The sequence below is a fragment of the Protomyctophum bolini genome (assembly GCF_963924005.1).
Source record: "Protomyctophum bolini genome assembly, chromosome: 19".
Classification (NCBI taxonomy): Eukaryota; Metazoa; Chordata; class Actinopteri; order Myctophiformes; family Myctophidae; genus Protomyctophum; species Protomyctophum bolini.
In genome coordinates this window covers 22,594,573-22,620,924 of record NC_137880.1, presented here as the reverse complement: position 1 = coordinate 22,620,924, position 26,352 = coordinate 22,594,573, and the positions used below count along the sequence as shown (strand labels likewise).

The 26,352-nt window shown below is 41.6% G+C and overlaps 1 protein-coding gene across 1 annotated transcript in view; it reads left to right on the top strand.

Annotated features, from left to right (window-relative positions):
* Positions 1–2,437: 2,437 nt before the first annotated feature.
* The window catches only part of LOC308334618 (interphotoreceptor matrix proteoglycan 1-like), a gene marked incomplete at its 5' end in the record, with an annotated part of 45,441 nt that continues 21,526 nt past the window's right edge, over positions 2,438–26,352 (top strand). The window contains 8 exons of the mRNA XM_080791420.1: positions 2,438–2,498; positions 5,389–5,601; positions 6,590–6,756; positions 8,487–8,524; positions 10,638–10,681; positions 11,330–11,466; positions 14,053–14,238; positions 17,600–17,658. Of these exons, the coding sequence (XP_080647546.1) occupies positions 2,438–2,498; positions 5,389–5,601; positions 6,590–6,756; positions 8,487–8,524; positions 10,638–10,681; positions 11,330–11,466; positions 14,053–14,238; positions 17,600–17,658 (905 nt within the window). The remainder of the gene's footprint in view (positions 2,499–5,388; positions 5,602–6,589; positions 6,757–8,486; positions 8,525–10,637; positions 10,682–11,329; positions 11,467–14,052; positions 14,239–17,599; positions 17,659–26,352) is intronic.

The window sequence follows — 26,352 nt, the reverse complement described above, 5'->3', positions numbered from 1 at the left end:
GCAGTGGTCCATATAGCCCATAGCAGTGGTCCATAGCAGTGGTCCATAGCAGTGGTCCATATAGCCCATAGCAGTGGTCCATAGCAGTGGTCCATAGCAGTGGTCCATATAGCCCATAGCAGTGGTCCATAGCAGTGGTCCATATAGCCCATAGCAGTGGTCCATATAGCCCATATATAGCAGTGGTCCATATAGCCCATATATAGCAGTGGTCCATATAGCCCATATATAGCAGTGGTCCATAGCAGTGGTCCATATAGCCCATATATAGCAGTGGTCCATAGCAGTGGTCCATATAGCCCATAGCAGTGGTCCATAGAAGTGGTCCATATAGCCCATAGCAGTGGTCCATATAGCCCATATATAGCAGTGGTCCATAGCAGTGGTCCATAGCCTATAGCAGTGGTCCATAGCAGTGGTCCATAGCAGTGGTCCATAGCCTATAGCAGTGGTCCATAGCAGTGGTCCATATAGCCTATAGCAGTGGTCCATAGCAGTGGTCCATATTCCATATAGCCTATAGCAGTGGTCCATAGCAGTGGTCCATAGCAGTGGTCCATAGCCCATATAGGTCCATATAGCCCATAGCTGCCGCCTATATTTAATAAATACCTTTTGTTCTGCTGTTTCCAAAAAATAAAATAATCACAGAATCAATGTTTTATGGTCATCATGATTCACCAGGAGCCTGGATGGCTTGATTCTATAGGCTTAAAATAGTAAAAGGTGCATTTATATAGCACCTTTATCCAAGGCGCTTTACATAGATTGTAGATTACATTCACACACACACACACACACACACACACACACACCAGGAGCTATAGGGGTTCAGTGTCTGGCTCAAGGACACTTCGACACCAACTCTAAAATAATTGATATAAGTGTTCTCTAATCTCTAATTGGACCCATGTCTGGTTCTAACAGACTGGTAGTGTGTGCAGGCAGGGTGGTGTGTGATAATCCGTTTGAATATTCCTTTGGTACGGCGACTGCGGCGGCGGGCCTATTAGGCCTACAGAGCTCTCCCTGTAGTTTACCACCTCTCTCTATTAGGCTTACAGAGCCCTGTAGTTTACCACCTCTCTCTATTAGGCCTACAGAGCCCTGTAGTTTACCACCTCTCTCTATTAGGTCTACAGAGCTCTCCCTGTAGTTTACCACCTCTCTCCATTAGGCCTACAGAGCTCTCCCTGCAGTTTACCACCTCTCTCTATTAGGCCTACAGAGCTCTCCCTGTAGTTTACCACCTCTCTCTATTAGGCCTACAGAGCCCTGTAGTTTACCACCTCTCTCTATTAGGCCTACAGAGCCCTCCACCTCCTCACCTCTCTAAACCTCCCTTCAGACTCCTCCTTTCCAGGGCTAAAGTTTCCATTGGGCCGGTGGGGCCGTGGTTATCCCTTTGGGGAAATTGGACCGCACAGTATTGGGTTTAAGGCCCTGAAAAGAGCTCCTTGTTAAATGTAGGTAAAAATCACACTTGTGTGAACTGAGAGGTGTAACTTTGTGTGGGGGTTCCCAGGGGGTCCCTGGAACATCCAGACCCCCAGGAACGCACCCAGTTACCATGTGGGGGAATTAGCAGACCTCTCTCTCGTAATTAGCAGGCAATCTCTCTCTCATATGCACGCACGCTTCACATTGTAATTAGCAGGCAAAAGTGCACCACTCCGTTTCTAGCTCAACAGCGCCACTTTGGCACCTGTTGGTACCCTAAACATACATAGGGACATAGACATAGGGAGGGATGGACATTGCTGTTCCTTGGAGTGGCTGCACCACTCAAAAAAGATGATAAAAACACAAATGTCACGCATGCGCTATGGGGGCCCCAAAACAATTACTGGCCCAGGGGCCCTCGTGGGGGTTCATCCGTCCCTGCTCCTTTCCTCGACTCCCTTTAACCTCACCTTTCCTTTGCTCCCGTGGACAGATGCCCCATGACAGAAAGCCACTTACAGGATGAGTCCTCAGGCGTAAAGCAGGGATTATGTCTGAGCAGTAGATAAAAAGATTATTCCCGAAACGGTGCGTGCTTTTTTAAACTCGTCACTCCTCCCGCACTTCCACTCTCTCCCACTGACTCCCAGTCCGTGTGTGTGTGTGTGTGTGTGTGTGTGTGAGAGAGGTGTGTGACACTGTGTGTGCGTGCGTATCACGTGTCGTAAGTTTGTAGGCACCACCACCACTGGGGTTGTGATGGTCATCTGTGAGAGGTCGGGTGCTGGTTGAATTCATTAGGGATTTATTTCGTCATCCGTTGGGGAAGGCAGGAAGTTTGGTTTGGCCTAAATGAGCAGCCAGCTACATGCGAGATCGTCCCGTATAGCCAGAGATCCAGCAGTGTACCCGAGACGATGAGTTCATCTTGAGGTGAAGGACACCTGGATTCATTATTCTAATTTGGGCAAAAGCAAATAGTCTTAAAGCCAGAATGCCTTGGAAATTTGTACTTTTGCTGTCACTTCTCCCTCTCCAAGCCAACGGAATTAAAGGTAAGCTTAGGTTTTGTTCACAAAGCCACTATCCTTCTGAACCTTGACAGTAATAGTTTCTTTTGTGAATGTATGTGAAGCATTGACAATGACCTGACTTGTGAATGTATCTATTCTGAAGTAAGGCCAATACCAACAGACTCGTTTGAACTTGGCATATACGTAGGCCTATACTGCATGCACACCATTTTAAATTGTAACCTACCTGTATATAGGCAAGAACATCTAATAAAATGCTTAACTATCAAATAAATAATAAACACAAAAAGGCACTGAAAAGGCATTTCGGGACATTGTCCCAAAGGAAATTCACACATCTGCAAGTATATAAACTGAGTTTTGGGATGACATTAAATTCAGTGGACAAATTATTCATCAGTGTTAAAAATCATCTGGGTTACAGACGTAATATCTAAAGTCTGTTTCCAAATAAAGTATTGCGTCTCGGGAGGCAAACTGCTTAATTGCTTATTATTAATTCACAGTCAAACCATTTTCAGGCATATCTTCCATTCAAAGCCAGACTTTAAGGGATAGTTCTACTTTTAAAATATATTTTTAGGTGCTTATATAAGCAACACATTCTCACAGAGAACACATATATTTCCCAAATGCCAAAGATCACGTACTCTTGAGGAAATTGCAATACCTAGCCTTATAACCCACTTCAAAATACACCCAATAGACAGACTATAGAATGCCATTCAGTGGACTGTGGAGAACTTTACCAGAAGTGCTGAACAAGTACTGTGAGGGCAAATAGACGGTTTTAACTTAAAGTAGTCTCAAGAGAATGGATATTCCATTATTCTGGCTCATAACTACCCACAAAACCACAATGTATAATTTAGCAGTATACTATACTGGTTCTGAAACAGGTCACGGACCCCTGAAATTCCAGGGCCATTGAGACCCATCTGAAAATATTTTGTGCCGGCTATGGACCCCAATAATAAGGGAAGATTTTGTGGTGTTAAAAATGTCTCAAATACCGGTAGCTTTTTTATTTATTATATTTTCTGCAGACTAATTTTGCTGGGGATCGCCCTGGAACAACTTCATAACCCTGACCTTCATAGGACTGAGGCCAATTATAAAAACGTTTCTTCTAAATAATAAAAGTTTTTTGAAAAACCTGTCAGTAGTGCTAAACCTTTTTCATGTCAAGGACCCCCAGAATTACCCGTATTTGGCTGCGGACCCTCATCTGAAAATTGTTGTTCCAGGGACCCCCCAGAAGCAAAGAATTTAGTTAAAAATGTTCGCTCTGAAAGAATACATATTCAAAGATTAGCGCCACATTTTCACAACTTTTCAAAAAGCTGTTTGCTTTGTTTGGGGAAACAGGGCAATTTACAAATGTGTGAGTAAGAGTTTTGCGCTCGTGGTTTCCTTAGAAACATGTGAAAGTCGGCGATACTGGTAGTATTTCCCTCATGTTCAATACAAATCCTAACAAGAATGCAGTGCACTGATAAGAAAGGCCCTTGTGGGGAGCAATGCTGCACAATGCACTGAAAACATATTCTTGTCATCGCAATATCAAAATGCACAATATATATATTGCAAAATACTTTTGCATGTCACAATTATAGGAGATTATTTAACTTGTTTTCAGGTTTTTATTCATTTCAAACAATCCAGGTATAAAGGATGTTTTTGCTTAGATGAGAAGAAAATGTTTAAGGGGAGCAGTGAAAAACTGTATTGCTAAGTTGGTGGATAAAATTCATTGCCATGCATGTTGTAGCCAGGTGCAATGTTTTCACATGGAATGGAAATTATAATCAATTTCTTTCTTCTTCTTTTTGTACAAGCTATGTATCTGGGTTCTACGTTAGCAGCAAATCAAAGACAGACAGATAATAGAACTGTACAGTTCAGTGTTTGTTTACTTATCATCGAGTCATATCCTCATCTCAATATTCAACAATGTTATCTCGTATCGCATGTGAGATACATCATACAACAAAGTACAAAATAAGGCTTATGTGTTTAAATAGTTACTACAAATTACTTGACGGGAACACCTGGAGAGTTAACATGGAGAGTCTAACACATCTTGTGCAGCCATGAACATGGGCCTACTGACGGCAACGAGAAGGCCCACCAACTACCCGCTTCACATTGTTTTGTGTCAGGCCGAGGGTTCAACCGCACAACCTTGTATATTATTTATAAAACATTCTCGAACGCAGTTGTTGTCAAACGTACATCTTAAGGATCATTATTTGTACGCTCTCAGAGTTTCAAACCTGTCCGGGTCCATTGGGAGGAAGCCTAAAGGTCGAGGAACACAGTGGTACGTGTGCCTAAAAGGAGCTGCTAGAAAGCACCAAAAGAGGTTCCCCTATCATTATGAGCCAAATAATCAGGCTTTACTGTACATATGCCAGGACATTGCCCTCACCTCAGTAAACAATATCTTTAGTTTGAGTGATATACAGTGCCGGTTTTGTGTTCCAATTAGTTCATTGACAAGTCAAAAAGGTCATGAAAACAGGAGGAAAAAAACATCAACCCTAAAAAATTTGCTACATGTAATGTATCTTCAGTTTTCAAAAAGGTTCCTATCGTCTTAGTCCAGTATAGAGCAAGGATGAAACACAGGACCCAGTAACCCCCCTTTGGAAATGGACAATTAACTCTTCTCCCTTCTGGCACCAAAACGGAATGCACTTCCCATTGCAATCAGAACTGCAGACTCACTCTTTCGCCGTAGTCTGAAAACCCACCTCTTCAGAGCCCGTAGCACTTGCACACTTCCTTCATTTAGCCTTTGCTTTGCCACAGGGTGAAATGAACACACCCGAGTTAGAAAACATATGAAGCAGCAAACATTTAGTGTGCCCGGCCACTCACTGACATCTTCTGTGTTTTCCTTTTTTAGCGAGCTCTCAGCAGCACGACTCGGGGTTGAGAACAGATGCCATTAACTCCATGCGTCTGGTCGAGCTGCTCAGGACAACCAGACAGCCCTCTGCTGAACTGGAGCGACATCGAACAAAGAGGTCCGTGTTTCTACGCACTGGAGTCCGAATCTGCCCCAAAGAAACCATCGATGAGGTGGTTGCCAGCCACCAAGCATATTACCAGCTCAGAGGTACCGTTCATTTTATCTTTGAATGGTGCTATAGCCACTCCAAGGTACAGCTTTGTGTGCAAGTCTGACCACGGAATTGCCTATTTGTACCATGACCTGCAGCTGCCTTGTATCAGCTATTTCCGGCTAAGCAATTTGGTGTGGAGGGAAAAACGGACTTTAGTCAACTAAGTATTGTAGGGTTTAACGCCTTAAGACTTAGTAAACTGGACTTGAGTTGGCTCTGTACTTGGGATTGGGAAGCTATTTTTCCCCTGTCTGTACCAAATCTCTCTGCCAAAACATTCCTGATCTACAAGCTCACTTGTTTGAGCTTGTAGAGATTGGCTACATTTGGCTAATGTCCCCCCCCCCCCCCCCCTATTCTGGAGTGGTTCTCAAAATGTTTCATGTCAAGGACTCAAGGACCCCCATATGAAGAAGTTTTGTTCCTGGGAGCTCACAGAAGTAAAGATTTGTGCCATATTTTCCCAATTTTTCAAACAAATAGCAGATCTACAAGCTCGTAGTGCGAGTGCCACGCTACGAGCTTGTATATCTGCTATTTTTCAATAGCTAAGGTGACACAGATGCGTTCCAGGTCCTAATGGGCTAAAACAGTGGTTCTCAACCAGTGGTCCAGGGACCACCAGTGGTCCTTGAGGGGCCGGGTTCCAGGTGGTCACCATCTAAATGATGGAGAGTTGGTAACCAAATGGACCTTTATTAGATCTTTAATTCTTGAGAGTGTAATGAAACGTTTAATTTGACACTCTCAAGAGTTACACAATAGATTGTAGAATAATTGTTATTTTGATCAATACAGCGCGAAATTCTGGACAAATTCGGATCCAACAATAACAAAATATTCTTCAGTTGTATGTCTGAGAGGCAAATCTCACCAAATGGTGGTCCGTGGCTCAAATGCCCAATAAATAATGGGCCTTGATATGAAAAGGGTTGAAAACCACTGGGCTAAAAATGTCGTTCCGTTGTGTTGCCCATGAAGTGTGCCAGGAGGCCGTGTGGGAGGCGTTCAGAATCTTCTACGACCGGATCCCTGGGACGGGGGAGTACCAGAGGTGGGTTCACACCTGCCAGCACGAGTCCCTCTGCATCTCAGACCTTGCCAAGAACTTCAGCAGCACAGACGAGCACATGAACATGATTCACAGGGTAAGGTTCTGCCTCAGTGCCTCAGGTGGCAATATAAAAAGTAAATAAAAAAACTGCTACGAGGATAAAACCAGAAAAAGACTTTGTCTTTAATTTGCATCAGGGTCCTTCATCAGTTAACAAACTTGTTAAAGGACCACTTCACCATTTTTCCTCACTAATGTTCATGACAAAATACCACACATTTTCTCTACTCAGTCTGTGTCTCATGAGAGGGCTGTGGGCAGTTCAGAAACCCGTCCACCAGTGACATCATCGTTAGGCAGATTTGTTTTAAACAAGATTTGAAACATACCAGTATATACAGTATATTTAGAGCCTCCATTATCATATTGCACTGTAGTTGTCTGTCTAACCATGTGGGTTGCTGCTGCTGCTGTAGCAAGTGGTGGAAAGTATCAATATTGCAATGTAGATATTCTCTGTTACACGGCAGAAAAAATTACTTAAGAGTACCAAAAGTACAAAGTAGTGAAAGTACTGCAGAATGTCCTATTTCACAAGTTTTCAAATGTATAAAATGTATATGAAAAAAGCTGATTGTGAGCTTGTAGATCGGCTATTTTCAAATGGACAAAATGTATATACAGTAGGGCTGAAGTGTACCGGTATATGTTTTGTAATAATCAAAGTAACTAGTAACTAAAGTTTTCAATAAATGTAGTGGAGTAAAAGTACAATATTTGCCTCTGAGATGTACTGTAGTGGAGTAGAAGTAAAAGTAGAAATACCTCAAAATTGTACTTAAGTACAGTACTTAAGTAAATGTGCTTGGTTACTTAATTCCACCACTGGCTGTAGCCAACAGGACGCTTAAGTTTTGTTTACTAGTTGGCAAGCGGTGGCATTTGTGACACATTGCACTGATCACACTCATCATGGCTACAGCTGCCCTGCCTTTGTGAGCAGAATGGCTCTTTTCCATGCCAAGAAAAAACACTAAACCATTTGCTTTGAGATGCAGAAAATATTTATCAGCTGTTGATAGCACTTGCTCCATGCAGTATTATACTATAAACCCATTTACTATGGACTATATGACTTGCAGTGTTTTAGTAATGGTTTAAAAAGACTACACATTGCATACTTGTAGACCAAAACATGTCCATCTCCTTAAACGTCCTTTTGGCTTTTGCTATGTAGGAAAAACTAAAAGGGAGTTCAGAACCAGAATCTCAGAACAAAAGATGAAAAATCCCCTTATAGTCAAACACGTCAACAGTACTGGAAATGATACAGTATATGCACCCTGAGGTTTCAAGGCATAAAATGACTGTAAATCCTTTAAAGAGAGGTGGGGATAGAGACCGGTTATTGCAAAGAGAAGCATTTTGGATCGATTTCTTAAATAATGAATTTCCTAAAGTTCTAAATGAAGAATTGGTGTTTAATTGTAAGCCCTACACTGACGAAGGCCTGCGTGCCGAAATGCATCTGTTTGGTAAGGTTTTCGACTGCTGCTGCGGATCCTATGAATTATTTGAATCCCAACTCATGAAATTACAATATTTCAATAGTATAAATTATAGCATTCCATGATTCCTTCTACCATCTGTCTGTCGACAAAAGCACTCAACCTACCGGTATATGTCATAATAAGCAACAATTATCTGGCCTATTGGTTCTAGTGTTAAAGAGGAAGAGACAGGCAATCATCTGTTTGTGTCAACGTTCAGTCTGATAACAAGCACTTCACACTGGAATTGTGTTTTTCTCTCCATTCTTTTCAGAGGATGAACCGATGGCAAAATGGAAGACCACCGTCACGGTGAGGTCTAATAATGTTTCTCTGTGTGTTTGATCCTCTGCTGTCTGCCACGGCATATACTCTCAATTTATCCTGTTTACTACTCGAAAAATGTTATTTTCCACAGCAGTGGTTTCCACAGCAGTGTTCGTGGTCTGGTCCACCCATCTGGTGTTAACACTTATGGTGCTGCCAGAGTTGTTCAAAATAAAGGTGCTAGAGTGCCAGTAGCAGACCTACAAGCTCGTAGCGTGCCCCTCTGTGGCACGCTATGAGCTTGTAGATCTGCCATTTTTCAATAGCTAAAGCATTACATAATGCTTAAAACACCAAAAGGGGTTCCCGCCCAAAATGGGTGGATGCATCATTATATCATGAGTCCTCAAGAATAATTAAGGCCAGGCAATGTTCAATCTGATGAAGTTGGTGCAACATTGAAAACTAAACATTATTAAAAAAACTGCATAACAACAAGTCAATATCGCTCTTAATTGCTATCGGGTAGTGACAATGAAAACTAGCATGGATGGGATGTTGCTGGGTTCAGAAATGGACGAGTCTGGAAACCAGACAAATATGCATGGTGGAAAAAGTAGCCTACTGAAATGTTTTACTTAAGTAAAATAATCAATACTGTAATATAGAAATACTGTAACTAATTAAAAGTCCACAATTCAAAATGTATTAAAGTAAAAATAAAAAAGTATTGGCATCAATATGTATTCAAGGTACCAAAAGTAAAAGTACTCATTATGCAGAAGTTGTCTAAAATGTCAAAAAATCTTCTGAAAATGGCAGATCTACAAGCTCACATTGAGCTTGTAGATTGATTGGCTTGATTGGCTATTTTCAAATGACCGAAATGTATATAGTTAGGTAAAGTTAGCTTAAGTTGTGGCAAATCTGCAAAAAAAATGCTTACTACTAGCTTTCTTCACAGATGTGTTCATAAACGTGTGTACTCTCACAGAAAAATGTGTTCCAACCCAACTCCCTTGGGAAACTTTGCGACAGCTGCTGAAAGTTGGGGTACCATTATCAACCAATATAAGGCAAAGAATTCCAAATTTCATTATACTTTAAGTAGCATGTGACATGTCAAACTAGGGGGTTTTCATGATTCTGAATCCATTCCAAGCATGAGTTTTGCACGAAATACTCCTTGGGCTAAATTCGGCCATAGCCACTTTTGGGCACAGATGTGCCCAAAACTAATGCTTGCAATGGATTCAGAATCTTGAAAACCCCCTAGTTTAACATGTCACATGCTACTTAAAGTACAGTATAATGAAATTTGGAATATTTTGCCTTATATTGGTTGATAATGGTACCCCAACTTTCAGCAGCTGTCAAAGTTTCCCAAGGGAGTTGGGTTGGAACAAATTTTTCTGTGATAGTAGACATGTTTATGAACATGTTTGTGAGCACTTACTATGAGACCTAGCAGATCATGTCTGTGTGTGTGTGTGTGTGTGTGTGTGTGTGTGTGTGTGTGTGTGTGTGTGTGTGTGTGTGTCTGTCTGTGTGTCTGTCTGTCCCGCTATCCAAATATGGAGTGTGTTGCATCAGCAATCACTCAGCTCCATATATGGGCACAAAAGGGGCCAGGTCCACTCAGCTCCATATATGGGCACAAAAGGGGCCAGGTCCACATATACAGTAACAGCGGGACAGACACACAGACAGACAGACAGACAGACAGACATGATCTGCAGGGTCTCAGCTGCGTTCGCTTCCCGCGTTTGCGCGTCTTACTGGTAGTAAGCATTTTTTGTTTTAAGATAACTTTACCTAACCAATAGGGCTGAAGTGGTTAATGTATGTTTTGCAAGGATAATCAGAATCTAAAGGGTAAATGTAGTGCAGTAAAAGTACAATATTTGCCTCTGAATTGTAGTGGAGTAGAAGTCCTGAAAAATTGACATACTCATGTAAAGTACAAAATACCTTAAAATTGTACAGTGCTTAAGTAAAAGTACTCCACCACTGCAAATATACCATTGCAAAACAAACCCTCTGTGATATTAGTCTGACCATGCCAGGCTATAATACTATTTCTTTCCCCACTATATATATAAGGAAATGGGCTTAAGTGGTTATATGTTCAGTGCATTTTCTATCTTCTTATTTGCAGAGGTGTAGAGACCACACCAGCACCACCTACTCCTGAGATTACAGGTGAGGGAAATGTGATACCACAACTACTACTACTACTACTACTGTACTACAAGTACACGCAACACATTGTGATATGTGACATGTTGCGTGCTTGTAAATCTGCTATTTTCACCAGTTTGCAGTTTGGGTCTTGGGGAGACATCTGATTTCTCTTTTGGGGGTCTCAAGCTAAAACAGTTTGGAAATCACTGCTACAACCGTAGGGGCAGGCCAGCTGAGGAGAGACTTTAGTCAACTTTAGCCATTTGTATGTAGGCCTACAGTACATTAAGTCATGCTTTAAGATCAAATGAAACATTTAGTAGTGAATTCAGAGATTTGAAGGGAGTTTGGGGCCATTTTATCCGTTTACTTGGGCTTTTGCGAGAACCCCAGACAGTTTTTACATTGCTTAATTCAGTATTGTTTAATTCCTTTTTTTATTTTCAAGTAATTGAAAAAGCACGGTCTCCCGAACCAATGACGGTGCTCACAATTTCACAAAAGCCAGTAGTCTTAAAAAATGACCCCAAACATCTTTGTAAGTGAAATTTCCCTTTAAGTTGTACAGGCAGAGCATTCCACCGAGAAAAAGCATTTTTAGTTTTTTAACCATTACAAGTATCGTGATTTGTGATGTTCATCTACGTTGGCTTTTATTGTTCGTAGGTCCAGTGGTTCCCCAGGCCGATGCCCCAGCTGAAGCCACAGCTTTTGTCACCAGCACTCAGACTGATGCCCCAGCCGAAGCACCAGCTTTTGTCACCAGCACTAGTGCTGGCCCAGATGAAACACCAACTGCAGAGGTACAGTAACATTACTTTACAAGGCAAGAGAGGAGGACAGGACAGGACATTCCTTCGGCATGGTGCTCTCCTCTGTAAGGACGCACAACTTTTGCGCTGAATTAACCATATGAACCCGCATCCCTGTTCTGGCGTGAACATTCAGCGAAAATACTAAGCTCAGTGAGCTTACTATTTTCGTTGACCATCCCTTAACGTTTTACTGAACGTTCGCATTTGAGCTTAAGCTCAATGCGTTGCGTTGTGATGCGCTATATGAGCTTGTATAGCGACTATTTAGCGACTACTACACATGGTATACGTGTATAAACCCTGTGGGAATCTGGTACACTATAGGGTTTAAAAATATTAAGTCTATTCTACAGAGTAGTTTCTCAAGCCACTTGGCCAATGGCCACCATGTCACCCACGTCTTCTCCTTTAGCTCAGTAGCAATTTTCAAACTCACTGGGAAGCTTATGGAAGTAAACAAGGATTTGACGTTTAGCCAGCTGTTCTCTCTCCCTCTCTCTCTCAGCGCGAGTCCTAGCTCTGCGTGAGAGTAAATGCATTGCACCAAGCAGCCACATGGTAGAGTAACGCTAGTGCATTCCCGAGTGTTATTTTGTCATATATAAAGCCTAAGGAGTTTGGATGATGTCCTTGGAGAAACACTGCGATTGGTTCGATTTAGTTAAATGGCCAAAAAGAAAATACCAAGGCATTCTTGTAGAAAATGTTAAAAGCCTTTAATACAATGGCTAATGCATGGCAACGCCTTCATCAGGTTGACTTGAAGTCTCCTTAGTTTCATTTTTCCACTATGGTCTTCGTCTGTTCTTTTTGCCATTTAACTTTGTCACCCATTTGTACCAAAGAGCATTTTTTCCTGTGCCAAATTGATGTGCTTCTTCCTCTTTTTCTTCTGGGTTAATTTAGTATTTTATTCCCGTGAGTCAGTCACCCCCAGGCATGACCATATAGGCCATGCCTTGGGGTGGGGGCAGCCTTGTGACATCACGTGACATCATCAGGGATGGAGATCCCTGATTATATTAATATTAAGCCCATATATGGAGATCCCTGATGTCATCAATATTGGCCAGCAACTCTACATCTGACCTCAAACCCATATGTTGATCCTTCACCATCCATCCTTCCTCTTCGATGTCTCCCTTTTGACTGATACCTGTCCATTAAAACTCTAGACGGGCCTGCCCTAACTGGGCCCTCATCAAACCCTTAGATCTCGAGCTGACCTGTTCTGACATTCCATATGTTGATCTAACCTCATCAAACCATGCCCTTTAGGGCAAGGTCACTTCTCGCCCTCAGGCGTCTTACTGGTAATAGTGGTGTGAATCGTAGTATCAGTAGAATACAATGCTGGGATTTTAAATTGGCTGTATGTCTTTAAAAAGAGTATTGCATGTTTGAGGCTGGTTTCACATTTGGTATACGATTGCTTTAAAGTTGAAACCATGCCCGAGTACGATTGGCCTTCCCCAACGGGCCAGCTTTCACATTCATTATGTCAGAAGAATTATGTTAAAAACACAAGCTTGCAGCGCAGCAGAAAGTAATGCGATGCAAGCTTGCCGTTTTGAATAGCCAACATATAAATGGATAAAGTGGTTAAATCGATTGTGTTAACTATTTTTTGCTGGGGACCCCATGGAACCCCCTGCCTAAGGACCACATGGGGGTCCCCGGACCCCACTTTGAGAACCAATACCATATGAAAATGAACTTGCAAAGTTTCTGAAAGGTACACACAGTGAAACATATCACCACATACACATGCTTGCGAATGCCACATCTGGCATAAAATTGCCCCTGGAGGAAGTATTGTTTTATGAACAAATTTCAAATGTCCATCATTTCTTTCTCATGGGGAATTTAATATCAGCCAGAGAAGTTGATGATTGCATCACTTGGAAGTTGGAATAGAAAATATACAGTGGTGGGAAAAGTGCTCAATTTAGTCGCTTAAGTAAAAGTATGAATACTGCAATATAGAAATAAATAAGTGAAAGTACAGAATTCATAATTGACACCCACAGCCACATAATACAATACAATACAATAAAATACAATAGGGAGTGAGAATGATCTGGTACCACCCAAATATAGAACAGACATTTCTCATTCTACTCAAAATGTGGAATGCCCTGACTCATCCCAATTGTGGATCAGTGCCTTCTTTCAAAACAGGCCTGATAATCCATCTATCAGGAGACAAGGGAAGGTAAACTCAATTTCCCATAGAAAAGACTGCCAACATCTTTTCTCCTTTGTACACCCTGACTCATCCCTTAAAAAGCGTATCACTGGCTTCTTTTGAAACAGGCCTGAAAGCGGAAAAACCTTGGCAATGCGCGACAAACCTCACTGTGGTTCTGGTCATGAACCTCTCAATTTTGGGAGGACTTCACGGCCGAAGTGGTGATGAGCCAACCAGTTTCATATGGAACCAGGCTATAACCAACCGGGGCACAGTATGCAAATATGGGGCGGGACAATGCAGGAAAGAAATCTAATACTGAGAGGGACGAGACTAATAAATGTAGGCTACTTAGTACTTACATTGTGGTTCTGGTCCTGCAGGACTCCAAACACCCCAAGCTGGTTCCAGAGAGCGTGGTGGAGCAGACTGTGAACCTGCTTCCAGAGAGCGTAGTGGAGGAGACGGTGGAGTTCAGCATTGACCTGGTGGACCCGGGATACCGAGAGCTGCTGGACGGTCCGGACTCTCCCCAGTACGTTGACCTCTCCCACCATCTACAGGACCAGGTGGGACAACGTTATGTCATTGCATAAAAAACAACACCACATAGCCAGAGACCACACTCCAAATAGCAGCATAGATTGAACAGTATATACCCGTGCCGTACACAAACATAAACAGTACACTGCAAAAAGGTTAAAAATGCAAGTCAAATAGTCATACAGTTACACACACACACACCACACAAAATATCTTCATATCATATGAACCCGTCACTGGATATACAGTACTGTAAGTATATTGCTCTTGTCAATGGCACACGCGTGTGTTGCACTTTTCAATGGTGTGTGCGAGTGTGCGTCTGTGTGTTTGCGTGCGTGTGGGGGATGGACTTATGATTCCAGCAGTGTTTTCACAGCTCCTTGATAGGAGCTGTTTTTCTGTTTTTCATGTCTCTCTGCCAGCCTGCAGGGAGGCTGCTGAGGGTTATCTAGGGTGTGAGGGATCCTTGAGCAAGTATCGGCTGTTTTTGACTGTGCCAAGTAAACCAGAACCTTATACAACCTTTATATACATTTCTTTGGACTGTTATTAATTTACATTCTATTGACGCACATGGCTTTGAAGGGTACTGTAGCAGACCTATGTTCTCAACATGTTATTCTGCAATGTGGGCTTGCAGATCAGCTATTTTGATAAATAAATGAAAATAACTGAAAGAAATATTTAAAATAAAAAACTAGATTATTTTTTTTGGGTCAGCCCTAACCGTAAGTGAAACTGCCTCCATTATCATATTTAGAAAAATACAATTATCATGATACTTGTCCCAGATTGGGTTTTTGGTCAAAACAGACAAGCCCCTATAACTACTACAGAACTGATGATCGCGTTTACAAAATCTGTTTTCCGGGTGAAAGAAAAGACGATTGTCTGCCCCTCCATACAGCCTTCGTGGTCCCATGGGTCGACAAAAAACACTGGAAAAACACTAGCGGTGACGGAATAATTAATTAAATACATAGTGGCAATCAATTAACCAGAACCAGGCAGAGATATGTCAAAAAAATCTAATTTAAAAAATGTCAAATGTCAAAAACAAATCTAATTAAAAATAAGGCAAATCTACTCAGCCGTCATAGATCTGCTATAGCTAATTTATAGGTCATACCCTGAAGAAGGCAACCAGTTTTCCGAAACGTTGGAATAATAACGTTTATAGCATCGTGACTACGAGAAGTGCTGCCTCTTTCCTTTCCTAGTCAAAGTTTGATCTCCTGCGGTCAGCACCTCCCCACTACTGGTGTGCGCTTCTACCTTTTTGTTTGTTCGATAGCTAATTTATGAAGATTTTGAAGGTATACATTTTGAGTTCTGGATTCCCAGAATGCAGGGTTAGTAGCCTACTATACATCCTGGATGTATATATACACGTATTGTTGTATACCTTAAAGGACAACTTTAGTTTTTTTTTCAACCAAGGTTCTTATTTTAAGTTGTTATGAGAGAAAGTAAAAGATGAGTGTAATTGTTTTTTAAATTTGCTGCTTTCTTTCGTTTTAGGGATTTTAGCTGTTTTTGACAGGGGGGCATTCGAGCATGGGGCCAAATATGTATTTCTTTACAAAATAGGCTCAATTTGCCAGTTTGACATATTCAATATATCCTGTGATCTTTTGTGGCCAAATGTAATTTCTTGGGGTCTAGTAGGACTATAGTAAAGAATAAAAAAAGAAATTGCTATACAATTTTGTAAAGAAATACATATTTAGTCCCGTGCTCGAATGCCCCCACCCCCCTGTAAAAACAGCTAAAATCCCTAAAACGAAAGAAAGCAGCAAATGAAGAAAAAAAAACACTCACCTTTTACTTTCTCTCATAACAACCTAAAACATGAACCTTGGTTGAAAAAAACTAAAGTTGTCCTTTAATAATACATTTTAATACAATATATTTTTTATCCCACGATTTTGTAACCCATTTTTCACCCCTGTGTCAATCATCTAATGTGATCCTGGGCTCTACACACCCTCCACCAACCTAGTCCCCATATATGGGGGACAAGGGGAGAGCAACGGACTTGAACTCATGCGTCCTTCATGCCCGAGTGTCCAAGTTGCTCCTTTACACCTTACAGGGGGGAGTTTCCCTGGTTGGACGTAGCGCGTGGAAGGAACACGTTATTCCAACCAGTTCCTTTCCCCTCCATCAGGCGCCCCAGTTTAATGACCAGGATTTTTTATGGAATTTATTATAATATCGGGTAAAATATACCCGGGTTGGTTTAGTCATGGTGTGACAAAATGTGGGTTTAGTGTTCTAGGGTTAAATACTGTATAGTACTTGAGTAAATGTACTTAGTTACTTTCCGCCACTGGGACTTACTGTATACACTCTGTCTATACCTGCAAGTTCTCTACGGTATGAGTTCCCAAAGTTTTCAACCCCCGACCCCAAAATAATGCTGCCATAGACTCAAGACCCAACCTAACCCCGGAGGTTCTTTTATGCACATAAACATGCACCATTTGTCTGCACATGTAATGTAGGCCTATTAAGCCTAGGGCGTCGCAGTCCCGCGGCTCCGCCCCCTTTCATGACAATGACAGGCCCGGAAGAGAATTACCCATTCAATTTTCCCATAGACGATTCAAAAAGTATTTATTTAAAGACATTTAAGCCTTGGACAAAGCCAACTCTTGTTGTGACAAATCATGACAATAAACACAATGTTTTGGGACAATCAAATAATTAGACAGAAAAAATTATCATAGGGGGCAATTTTCTGTTTTTTTTTTCATTCATCAAGTCATGATGAAATAAGAGTACCTCAAGTTGCCATGTATTGCTGTACTTTTTTGATGAGAAATATGTTTAGTGTTCAGGCTAGGGCTATAGGCAAGGCCACATGCAGTACGTGGTCTCCTGCTGTGCTGAGGCTCACACCAAAGCAGCTTACACACCACACTCTGGAAAACCACCAGGGAAGCTGGAAGGGGTCAGGTGGGTCGGAGAAAGCTAGAGAAGAGTTTCCATGCAGTGCCGGATGCACTCGGATAAACAGTTCTTCCTTCCCTCGTCATCACAGATCATAGCTCTTCATCACACAATCTCACCGGAGTGCTGCTCGAGTGGGTCGACTCGGGAACAATACCTACCGAGCTCTGTGTTTGTGTTGCTGACGGATGTTCCCTATTAAGAGTTCTTAAAGACGATTATGCCATACGGGTATACAGGACGGGTGCTTAACTCTATATATAGAGATCAACGAGTTTCCCATTCATACAGCTGCCACCCATCTTTTTTATTTTTAGAGACTTATTGTCCCATTGTCAACTACAATTTAGGACCATAAAGCAATTATATGCACCCGATTGAAGCTAAATGTATACTTCTCCCTGTTTTCTTCTTCTTATCCCATTTCAGATGGAGCATGTTTTCGACACTCTGCCAGGATTTAAATCCATTCATGTTTTGGGGATTAGGTGAGTTTTGGGATGCCATGAAATTAAATAAATCTTTTAAAAGGATTATCTTGAAGAAAAAATAATGTGAATGGATAGGAGTTCATAATTAATTCACTGCTATGTATATTTTCAAATAGCCATAATTTAAATAGGGCTGAATTGGTTAATTAATGTTTTTTGTTTTTTTTTAATAACAATCCAAATCTACAAAGTAACAAAAGTTTTCTAATCATTGTAGTAGGCTATAAAAGTACAATATTTGACTCTGAGCTGTATTGGAATAGAAGTAAAAGTACAAAATAATTGAAATACTCCAGTAAAGTAATAGTACCTCAAAATTGTACTTATTACTGTACTTTAGTAAACGTATACTTAGTTACTTTCCACCACCGTTTGTGTGGCATTTTGGAAAGGATAAGAGGCTCAGTCATGTCTCCAATGTGTCAGACACTCAATGGAGGAAAACATTTATTTATTTTGCTCTGAATGACAATCCAATAAATAGACCCCTCTTTACTCTCTATTTGTTCAGCATTGATTGATGCACCACTAAAGCCAGAAGAACGCTCCTATAATTCATGTGTCCGTCCTTCCGTCCGTCCGTTATCAGCTAATCTCCGGCACCGTTGGCCCGATCCATGCCAAACTGTACACACACTCCCTGGATGCCAACAACGCACCTTTGCACCAAATATTCCTCAATGGCCTGTTATAGCGCCACCATGAGGTCGATTTAGGCAAAACACATTTCTGTAGATCGTACACATTTTATCCATACTGTACATCACACAATTCGGTATACACCATCTCCATAGTCATGTGATCAACACAGATCTGCACAATTTCCCATCTTCCATCCTGATTGGTCCGTTTCGAACAAAATGCCACAAATCACAATTCACAAACATAGGGCCTGATTCATTAAAAAGAAATACGCCACCGTTACACTGTGGCGGAAACAGATATCGTATTTATCCGTCCGATCAAGCTACGTTGAGATGGCGTGTTATTCAGAGAAGCTGGTGTAATCACTTCATTTATGCGGATCGCTGAGTGTATCCTTTCCGCATTTTCCCCAAGCGATTCGCCTGGTGTCGCCTGGTTAGTTGGAACATCCACGCCCATTCTATACCATATAAGGCAACAGGAAATCTCGAAATACGTCATCATAGCCGGCACAGAGGATTCCCAAACTTTAAATTCTATACAACAGCGCGATGAGCTTGTAGAGTAGTTAATTTTGACAGGAGGTTCTCTGCACGGACAGATCTTCAAGCAAACAGCGCGAGTTATATGTATATAATTATAAACGAAACTTGCCAACTTGGCATGCATTGCTTCACTCGATCCTTAAATGTCAGAGTTACCTGATATGTTACAGTTACTTTCACATAATGAGAAAGAAGTTAATTTGTACTGTTCACCACACGACCAAATGCTATATTACAACTCGGCAATGATAAGCCCTTACTGATGAATGCACTGCAGGGTTATAAAAAAAGAAAGAACACTCGCCTGCGGAAGTAAAATAGATATCCGATGTATCAGATGTAAATTAATTTCATGATGTCGTCATATTAAAATGATTCGCGGGGCACGGCAAACTTGATTCAATGTAGTAGCCTACAGCATATAGCCTACACAGCTACAACGTTGCCCATATTATAATTAATTAAGGTGAGCTGGCTTACAACTGACTGGCCAAATTGCACGCGCTGATGCCATAATGTGGATTTATAGCCCTCGATCGTCGTGACTGCTGTCTGTCTGTCAGACCGGCATGTCTGTGAACCATAGAATGCCATAGATAGACCATATAACAGTCGGGCCGGGCCGTGTTCTGTCCTTGCCGGGCTCACCGCGCCGTTATATTAATTTTCCAATGTAAATTTCACCCAGATTGGACTCGGTTCAGCGGCCGCATGCTGCTGTCCGCCCCACACACACACACACACACACACACACACACACACACACACACCGACAGTCAGAGAACTGACTCACTAAACAACACTAACAGACACTAAACAACGTTGGATTCGTACAGTGCAGAATGCAGATAAGTGTAGGCCTATGTTCTTATTATAATTGTGAGTTTGTTTTTTAACATGCAGCGCGAGTCCACGGGAGCCGATCTACAAGCTCACAACGCGTTGCACTGCGAGTAGCCTAGAGAAGGCTGTCAAGTGAGCAGCGCAATCGCGCATGCTATAGAAATATCCTAATAAATAAAAAGGTGTCGCTTGCAGGGGCAGTTTCCTTATGGGACTTGCCTCTAGAATGCATGCATAGCATAGGCATACAAGTGCAAGTGCACTCGGCTTTTATATATCATTTTTTATGTGCTGAACAATGTTAGGGTCAGGACACATGCATGCCTACATATTTTATCTGCGATTTGGGAACTATTTATAGATTCAGCATGAAGACTAAAGCCTTCTGAATATATCCGTAAATTCGTCCGCCACCTAAAGAGGTCCCGTAGGATTTTACGGAGTTTCCGACCAACCTACGTGAGCGTCAAGTTCACGGCCATTTCCATGAATTCCAAATTAATGTGGGAAATCCACGTAAATGCCTTTCCGCTAGCTTCACGTCATTATATCAGCGTAAACGCGTTGAAGAATCAGGCCCATAGTGTCCAATTTCCATGAAGTTATACACGCACATTATACACCGAGGACTACATGCCACAATTCTTTTCCCAAATCAGCCTCACGGTGGCGCTATAACAGGCCAATTCCTGTTTTTACCTATAACTGCATCAACAACTTATGTATGCACTCCCTAGAGGCCATGGAAAAACATTTTCCCTGCATCCCTCCACATCTGCCGGTTATAGCGCCACCATGAGGTAGATTTCTGCAAAACACATTGTTTATGTAAATCGCACAGATTTCATCTCTGTAGTCATGTGATCAAGACGAGCCTGTTTTCAGATTCTACACTTATTAGCCAAGATTGCCTTCCAAAGTTTTCAGGAGTAGCCCGTTTTGTACAAAATGATGCACATGTCCTGCTCATCCAGAATTCTATCCTCAGAGATGCTATGATCTGGCTCTGCATTTCCTCAATAAAATGAAGAAAATTGTTGCAAGAAACAAACAAACAAAAAAACATTTTGCCAAACATCACACACACTCCTATCCCCTGGTGGAGACTTTATCTAGTTTGAACATGGAACAGTGACCAAAATTGGAATGACTTGCAAAGACAATTAAATTAAAATAAATGGCATCACGCTCAATCAAAAAGTGATTAATGAAATTACTGCCTGGCTGTCTCTGAAAACTCTCGTTCCTTTGAACAGACTATCTGTATAAAGACCAGCTCCAACCAGCTCCAACCGACCAGCTCCAACCGCCACACACCAGTGTTGGTCATTCATTTTAGTAATTTTGAATAAACTTCCATTTAGTTTTAGTCATAAGATTTAGTCAACTGAATCTACAGTTGATTTTGTCGACTAAAATGTACATTTTGTCCGGCAGTGATTGCGTTGAAATGCCCGATTCATACTCTGCTGTAGCAGATCTACAAGCTCACAACGTGAGCACGACACATTGTGAGTTTGTAGATCGGCTATTTTCGGAGTGTGAGCACCTGCACACAACCAAGCATAAAATGATATATATATATATATGGAATCTCTTTTTCCAGTACGCATTGAGGCTCGAATACCTGCACGTATGTGGAGTAAGCAATAGGTATATTAAAGTGAATTGAAAGGCCTATTAGCTATGATTCATTGTTATCTGCAGTGTTGGGCAAGATAAGATACATGACACTGACCCAACACTGCAAAACAGTGAATCATAGCTAATAGGCCTATTAATTAACTTTATAGACCTATTCTCCACTATACGTACTATATTCGAGCCTCAATTCTTACTGGAAAAAAACATCAAATAAATAATTAAAACCAGTGTTGGGCAAGTTAAGCTACAGTACATGTAGTTGACCCAACACTAAATTGGAACAAGTTGAGAAAGGCAAAAGGTCTCCTGACTGTCACTCAGGTGGCCTCCCAATGTCCATGATCATGAGTCATAATAAACTAATGCTCTTGTTTCTTCCTTCCTATGCTAGCGAGACCAAGGACACCAATGATGGGTGAGTAAAACTAAGAAAAGAAAAACCACTCAGTTGTGCTGAACATCATCGCCAGTGACCATTAGTGTCTTATTGTTTCCAGTGCTAATGCCCGACGGTGAGGGTATAATATGGTCACAAACCATATTCAAAAATCCTTTAGGAAGCACAAATGTACAGTATGGGCCAAATAAAAATAGGTGGTGTGATCAATTACCACCTGCCCCATACGTTTGTGCTTCCCAAACATCAACTGTTCCTAAAGGTTTTCATATTTTCAGTCCAGGTTTTCCTCATGTAAAACAGTAAAGGTGGCGATATTTTACTTAAAACACGTTTTCTGCCAGAACTTTCAAATGGATATGAAACTATAGCACAATATCCGACTCCAAATCTTAGGAATGAATTACTTGGCGAGTACAAACGCACTGCTACAAGTTTAAATGCCGACATGGTCAGTCTGCTAAACAACGTGCGTGGATAGGACCAATCTATTGCTGTGTATTTGGAATAAATTAAATCTATGTAAGATCACAGACATTCTAGGGCTATTACTAGCTTAGCCATGATTCATGACTCGTATTCATACGAGAAAAAAGTAGCCGGGGCGCTCGGACAAAAATGCTTTTTATTAAAGAACGCGGGATGCAGCAGTGCTAGCGTTTGGGCTGCTACTAGCTAACACCCGTGGGACAAAATGTGAGTACTTTATATTTGAAATCTGAATGTTTATATATACGGAAAACTTGTAAATGCAGCGAGTGCCAAAAATAGGGTGAAGTTACGTCATGACTGTCATGATAATCATCATGGCAGTCATGTTTCAGGGCTATTACTAGCTAGGCTATTACCAATATTTTCCCCATATAGACATTTCAAAAAGTATGTATTTAAAGATCAGTAAGCCTCGAACAAAGCCAACTCGGATCGTGACAACAAACACAATATTTTGGGCTGAACAAATAATTGCAAAAAGGTTATCTTTTTCTTCTTTCTAATTATATGTTCACCCATGCACGCACACACGCACACACACACACACACACACACACACACACACACACACACACACACACACAGTTAAAACCATGAATGAACACACTCAGCAATGTAATGTAATTCAAAATATAAAAAACTATTTCACTGACCTTTGGCATCTTTGGATTGAACCTGCAAGTATATGGAACTTCTTCTCTCTGGACTCTGGTGTTTGTTTGACTGAATGTTTTCAGGTGCTCGAGCATGGCAGCCATTTTGCTGCTGCACTCTGGGAACTCTGGGAAGTGTAGTTCGGCAATTTGAGGTGTAAGTTTAGTCAGGAATGAGTCAAAACAACAATTAACAATGTTATTAGTTATTGCTGTCAGTTACCTTTACATGTCAACATATCTGCTGCATAGACTAAAGAGCCCATGTACAGGTCCATTTGGTTCCAGTAACACTGTTAAATGAACCCAGAGGGTTTTAGTACTGATGTGACTCTCATCCTAGTCATCCATCAATCATGATAAGATATATCATCTGACTAGCAGTTACAGCCAGGGCCGGTAGCCCGGATTAACCCTACCAAGGGCCTCTGGGCTAGACAATTGTTCAGGGCACCACTGTGCTGCGTGGTGCGATTCAGAATTTTTTGGGGGTATTTTGTTGTAATTTTGGAGTAGCCTATACCCAGCCCCCCCAAAAGAGAGAGGCAGGCAGACAGACATACAGACTAGTCGCTGAATTAATGCAGCCACTAATAGCCAGTAGTGCACTAATGCAGACACAGTAAAATATTTCACAATGTGCTCTATAAAATCACAGTAAAGAGAGATGAGCATTAAATTAAAAGGAGTATAGCCACTGTAGAAGCCAATTCACTGTGTTTTGATTATTATTTCTGTTATTATTTAGCCAAGAATATTCTGAAGCTAATTGGTTAATTGGGTTAGTGGGTTGGGCATAGACGGGCACGCCTCCAGGCCTAGGGCTTAATTATGGACAGCCTGTGTGGGGAATTCATGCACTTTGTGGATACATGGTTTTTACCAGTAACATGGAAGATATTTGTACCATGCAGTTTACTTGAAATAAAAGCAAAGCAAATGAATGTACCAAGTGGACAATGACATTCTTCCTACTGCGTACACCTAAACCCACAGAATGGGTGCATCAGTGAGTTTGTTTGTTTGTTTGTGACAAAAGGTCGAAAGTTGACAAACTAGCACTTACAGCCACTAATAGTGCACTAATGCAGTTGTCAGTTTTACAGCAACATATCGGGGTATTTTGTGTTAATTTCGGTGTAGTTTTGGGGTACCCAGCACCCCAAGAGAGAGAGAGAGAGAGGACAGACAGACAGACAGGTCACTGTGCACTGTGCATGGTGTGGGCAATAAACTAAACATAAATCTCAATTGAATTGGATTACAATACAAAAACCAAATAACTTGGGCTGCAAATACTCAAGTCCTGAATTCAAAATTTACGGGGGTGTAAAACATACAAAAGTATTGGTGTCAAAATGTACTTAAAGTACCAAAAGTAGAAAGTACTCAATATGCAGAATGTCCCATTTCAAGTCTCAAATGTATACAATTCAATTGAAAATAACAGATCTACAAGCTCACAATGTTTGAGTTGCAATGCATTGTGAGCTTGTAGAGCTGCTTTCAAATGGCCAAAATGTATGGCTGAAGTGGTTACCGTATGTCTTTTTTGTAATAATAATCTAAATCTATGAAGGAACTATAGTAACTAAAGTTTTCAAATGAATGTAGTGGAGTAAAAGTACAATATTTGGAATCGTACTTAGTTACTTTCCACCACTGGTAGCTGATCTCTCCCCGCCTGTATGTGCAGAGGGAGAGAGAGAAGAGACATCCATCAATCAATCACATCATATCATATCTGTTAGACACATCCTTACAAAACACAAACCAAAATCCATGATTATCTATAGATCCCGTCCCTGTTAACATGAGATACTTTCCCCTCATTAGCATGGCTGGCAGGCGAGTTTGGAAACGCTAAGCGGTGTTAACGCAGTAACAACAGTCGAGTTTATAGGCTGCCCTTCCTCGTTACCTTGTCTTCCCCCGTTGTGGCCTAGCTGGCCTTGTCTCGTTACCTTGTCTTCCCCCGTTGTGGCCTAGCTGGCCTTGTCTCGTTACCTTGTCTTCCCCCTTTTTGGCCTAGCTGGCCTTGTCTCGTTACCTTGTCTTCCCCCTTTGTGTGCTAGCTGGCCTTGTCTCGTTACCTTGTCTTCCCCCGTTGTGGCCTAGCTGGCCTTGTCTCGTTACCTTGTCTTCCCCCGTTGTGGCCTAGCTGGCCTTGTCTCGTTACCTTGTCTTCCCCCGTTGTGGCCTAGCTGGCCTTTTCTCGTTACCTTGTCTTCCCCCTTTGTGTGCTAGCTGGCCTTGTCTCGTTACCTTGTCTTCCCCCTTTGTGACCTAGCTGGCCTTGTCTCGTTACCTTGTCTTCCCCCGTTGTGGCCTAGCTGGCCTGCATCCCGCCGCTCTCACCTCTGCCGACATTAACCCTAACACTGAATCTAACGGCCACGTAAGTTGCCTAACATCATTTCGGCCACGTAATTAAGTCACCTAACATCATATCAGTCAGTTTCGTCGCTGACAAAACAGTAGCCTCACGAACAACGCACAGGATGCAGCCTACTGAGAACTTTGTAGGTCAGTAGATGGCTACTGACAGCATTCAATGCAGTGATTCAATGTGATTTTGTCCCTTTCAATTCACTGTTAGCATTCGAAGCGGGAGCTAAAGTTATATTTATCAAATTCTACATATTTGTGGATGGGGTCCTCACACGTACAGTAGGGCAGGCTATGCAAGAACACACACACACGCACGCACAGTTCCCATCATTATCAGTCAAATCAGAGTCACCATTTATTCTCCGCTGATGACACTGGCTGCACTGAATATTGATGTCGTTTTTGATGGAGTCGTTATTTTCAGAAATGCATTGGACATCTGTGCTCTGCATTCTGAGAATGTTGTGCTTCAGTGTGTTCAGTGTGTCCAATACTGCGACACAGTTTATTCATGCTGTGTGTGTGTGTGTGTGTGTGTGTGTGTGTGTGTTCAGCAATCATGTATTTTCAACAGTCAATATTACAAATCCATGTTGCCTTTATCACAAGTATAGAAAAGATGTGCTGTATAATACAGAAGGTGTTCTCGCTGACAGTAAACACTGTGGAAATAGTCAATGATCACCTGTAATAATGACATGTCGGCCAATGAAAACACGCATAAAAATACATGTTTGTGCTGTCGTCCAATGCAATTTACAGAGACATTAAAAATATATTTCAGCGCAGCTAAGCTATGCCTTCATCAATCAATACTGTGGAAGGCAGCTCATAGCTGATTGAACTTATTTTGTATGTCTCAATAAATGATTGCGTCTGAGCTACATGTGCACTCCTACTAATATTTCATAGAGTAGCCTACAACACCAACACACAAGTCCAGTCCACGTCCAATAAATACTTTATGTCTCTGATCTGAATTTTGCATGAGCTTGCTGACCTTATAAACATAAAGCACCCTTGGATTTGTCTTTGTTTATAAGCGTGTCTTAAATTCAAGGTCACTGTAGCACATTCAGCA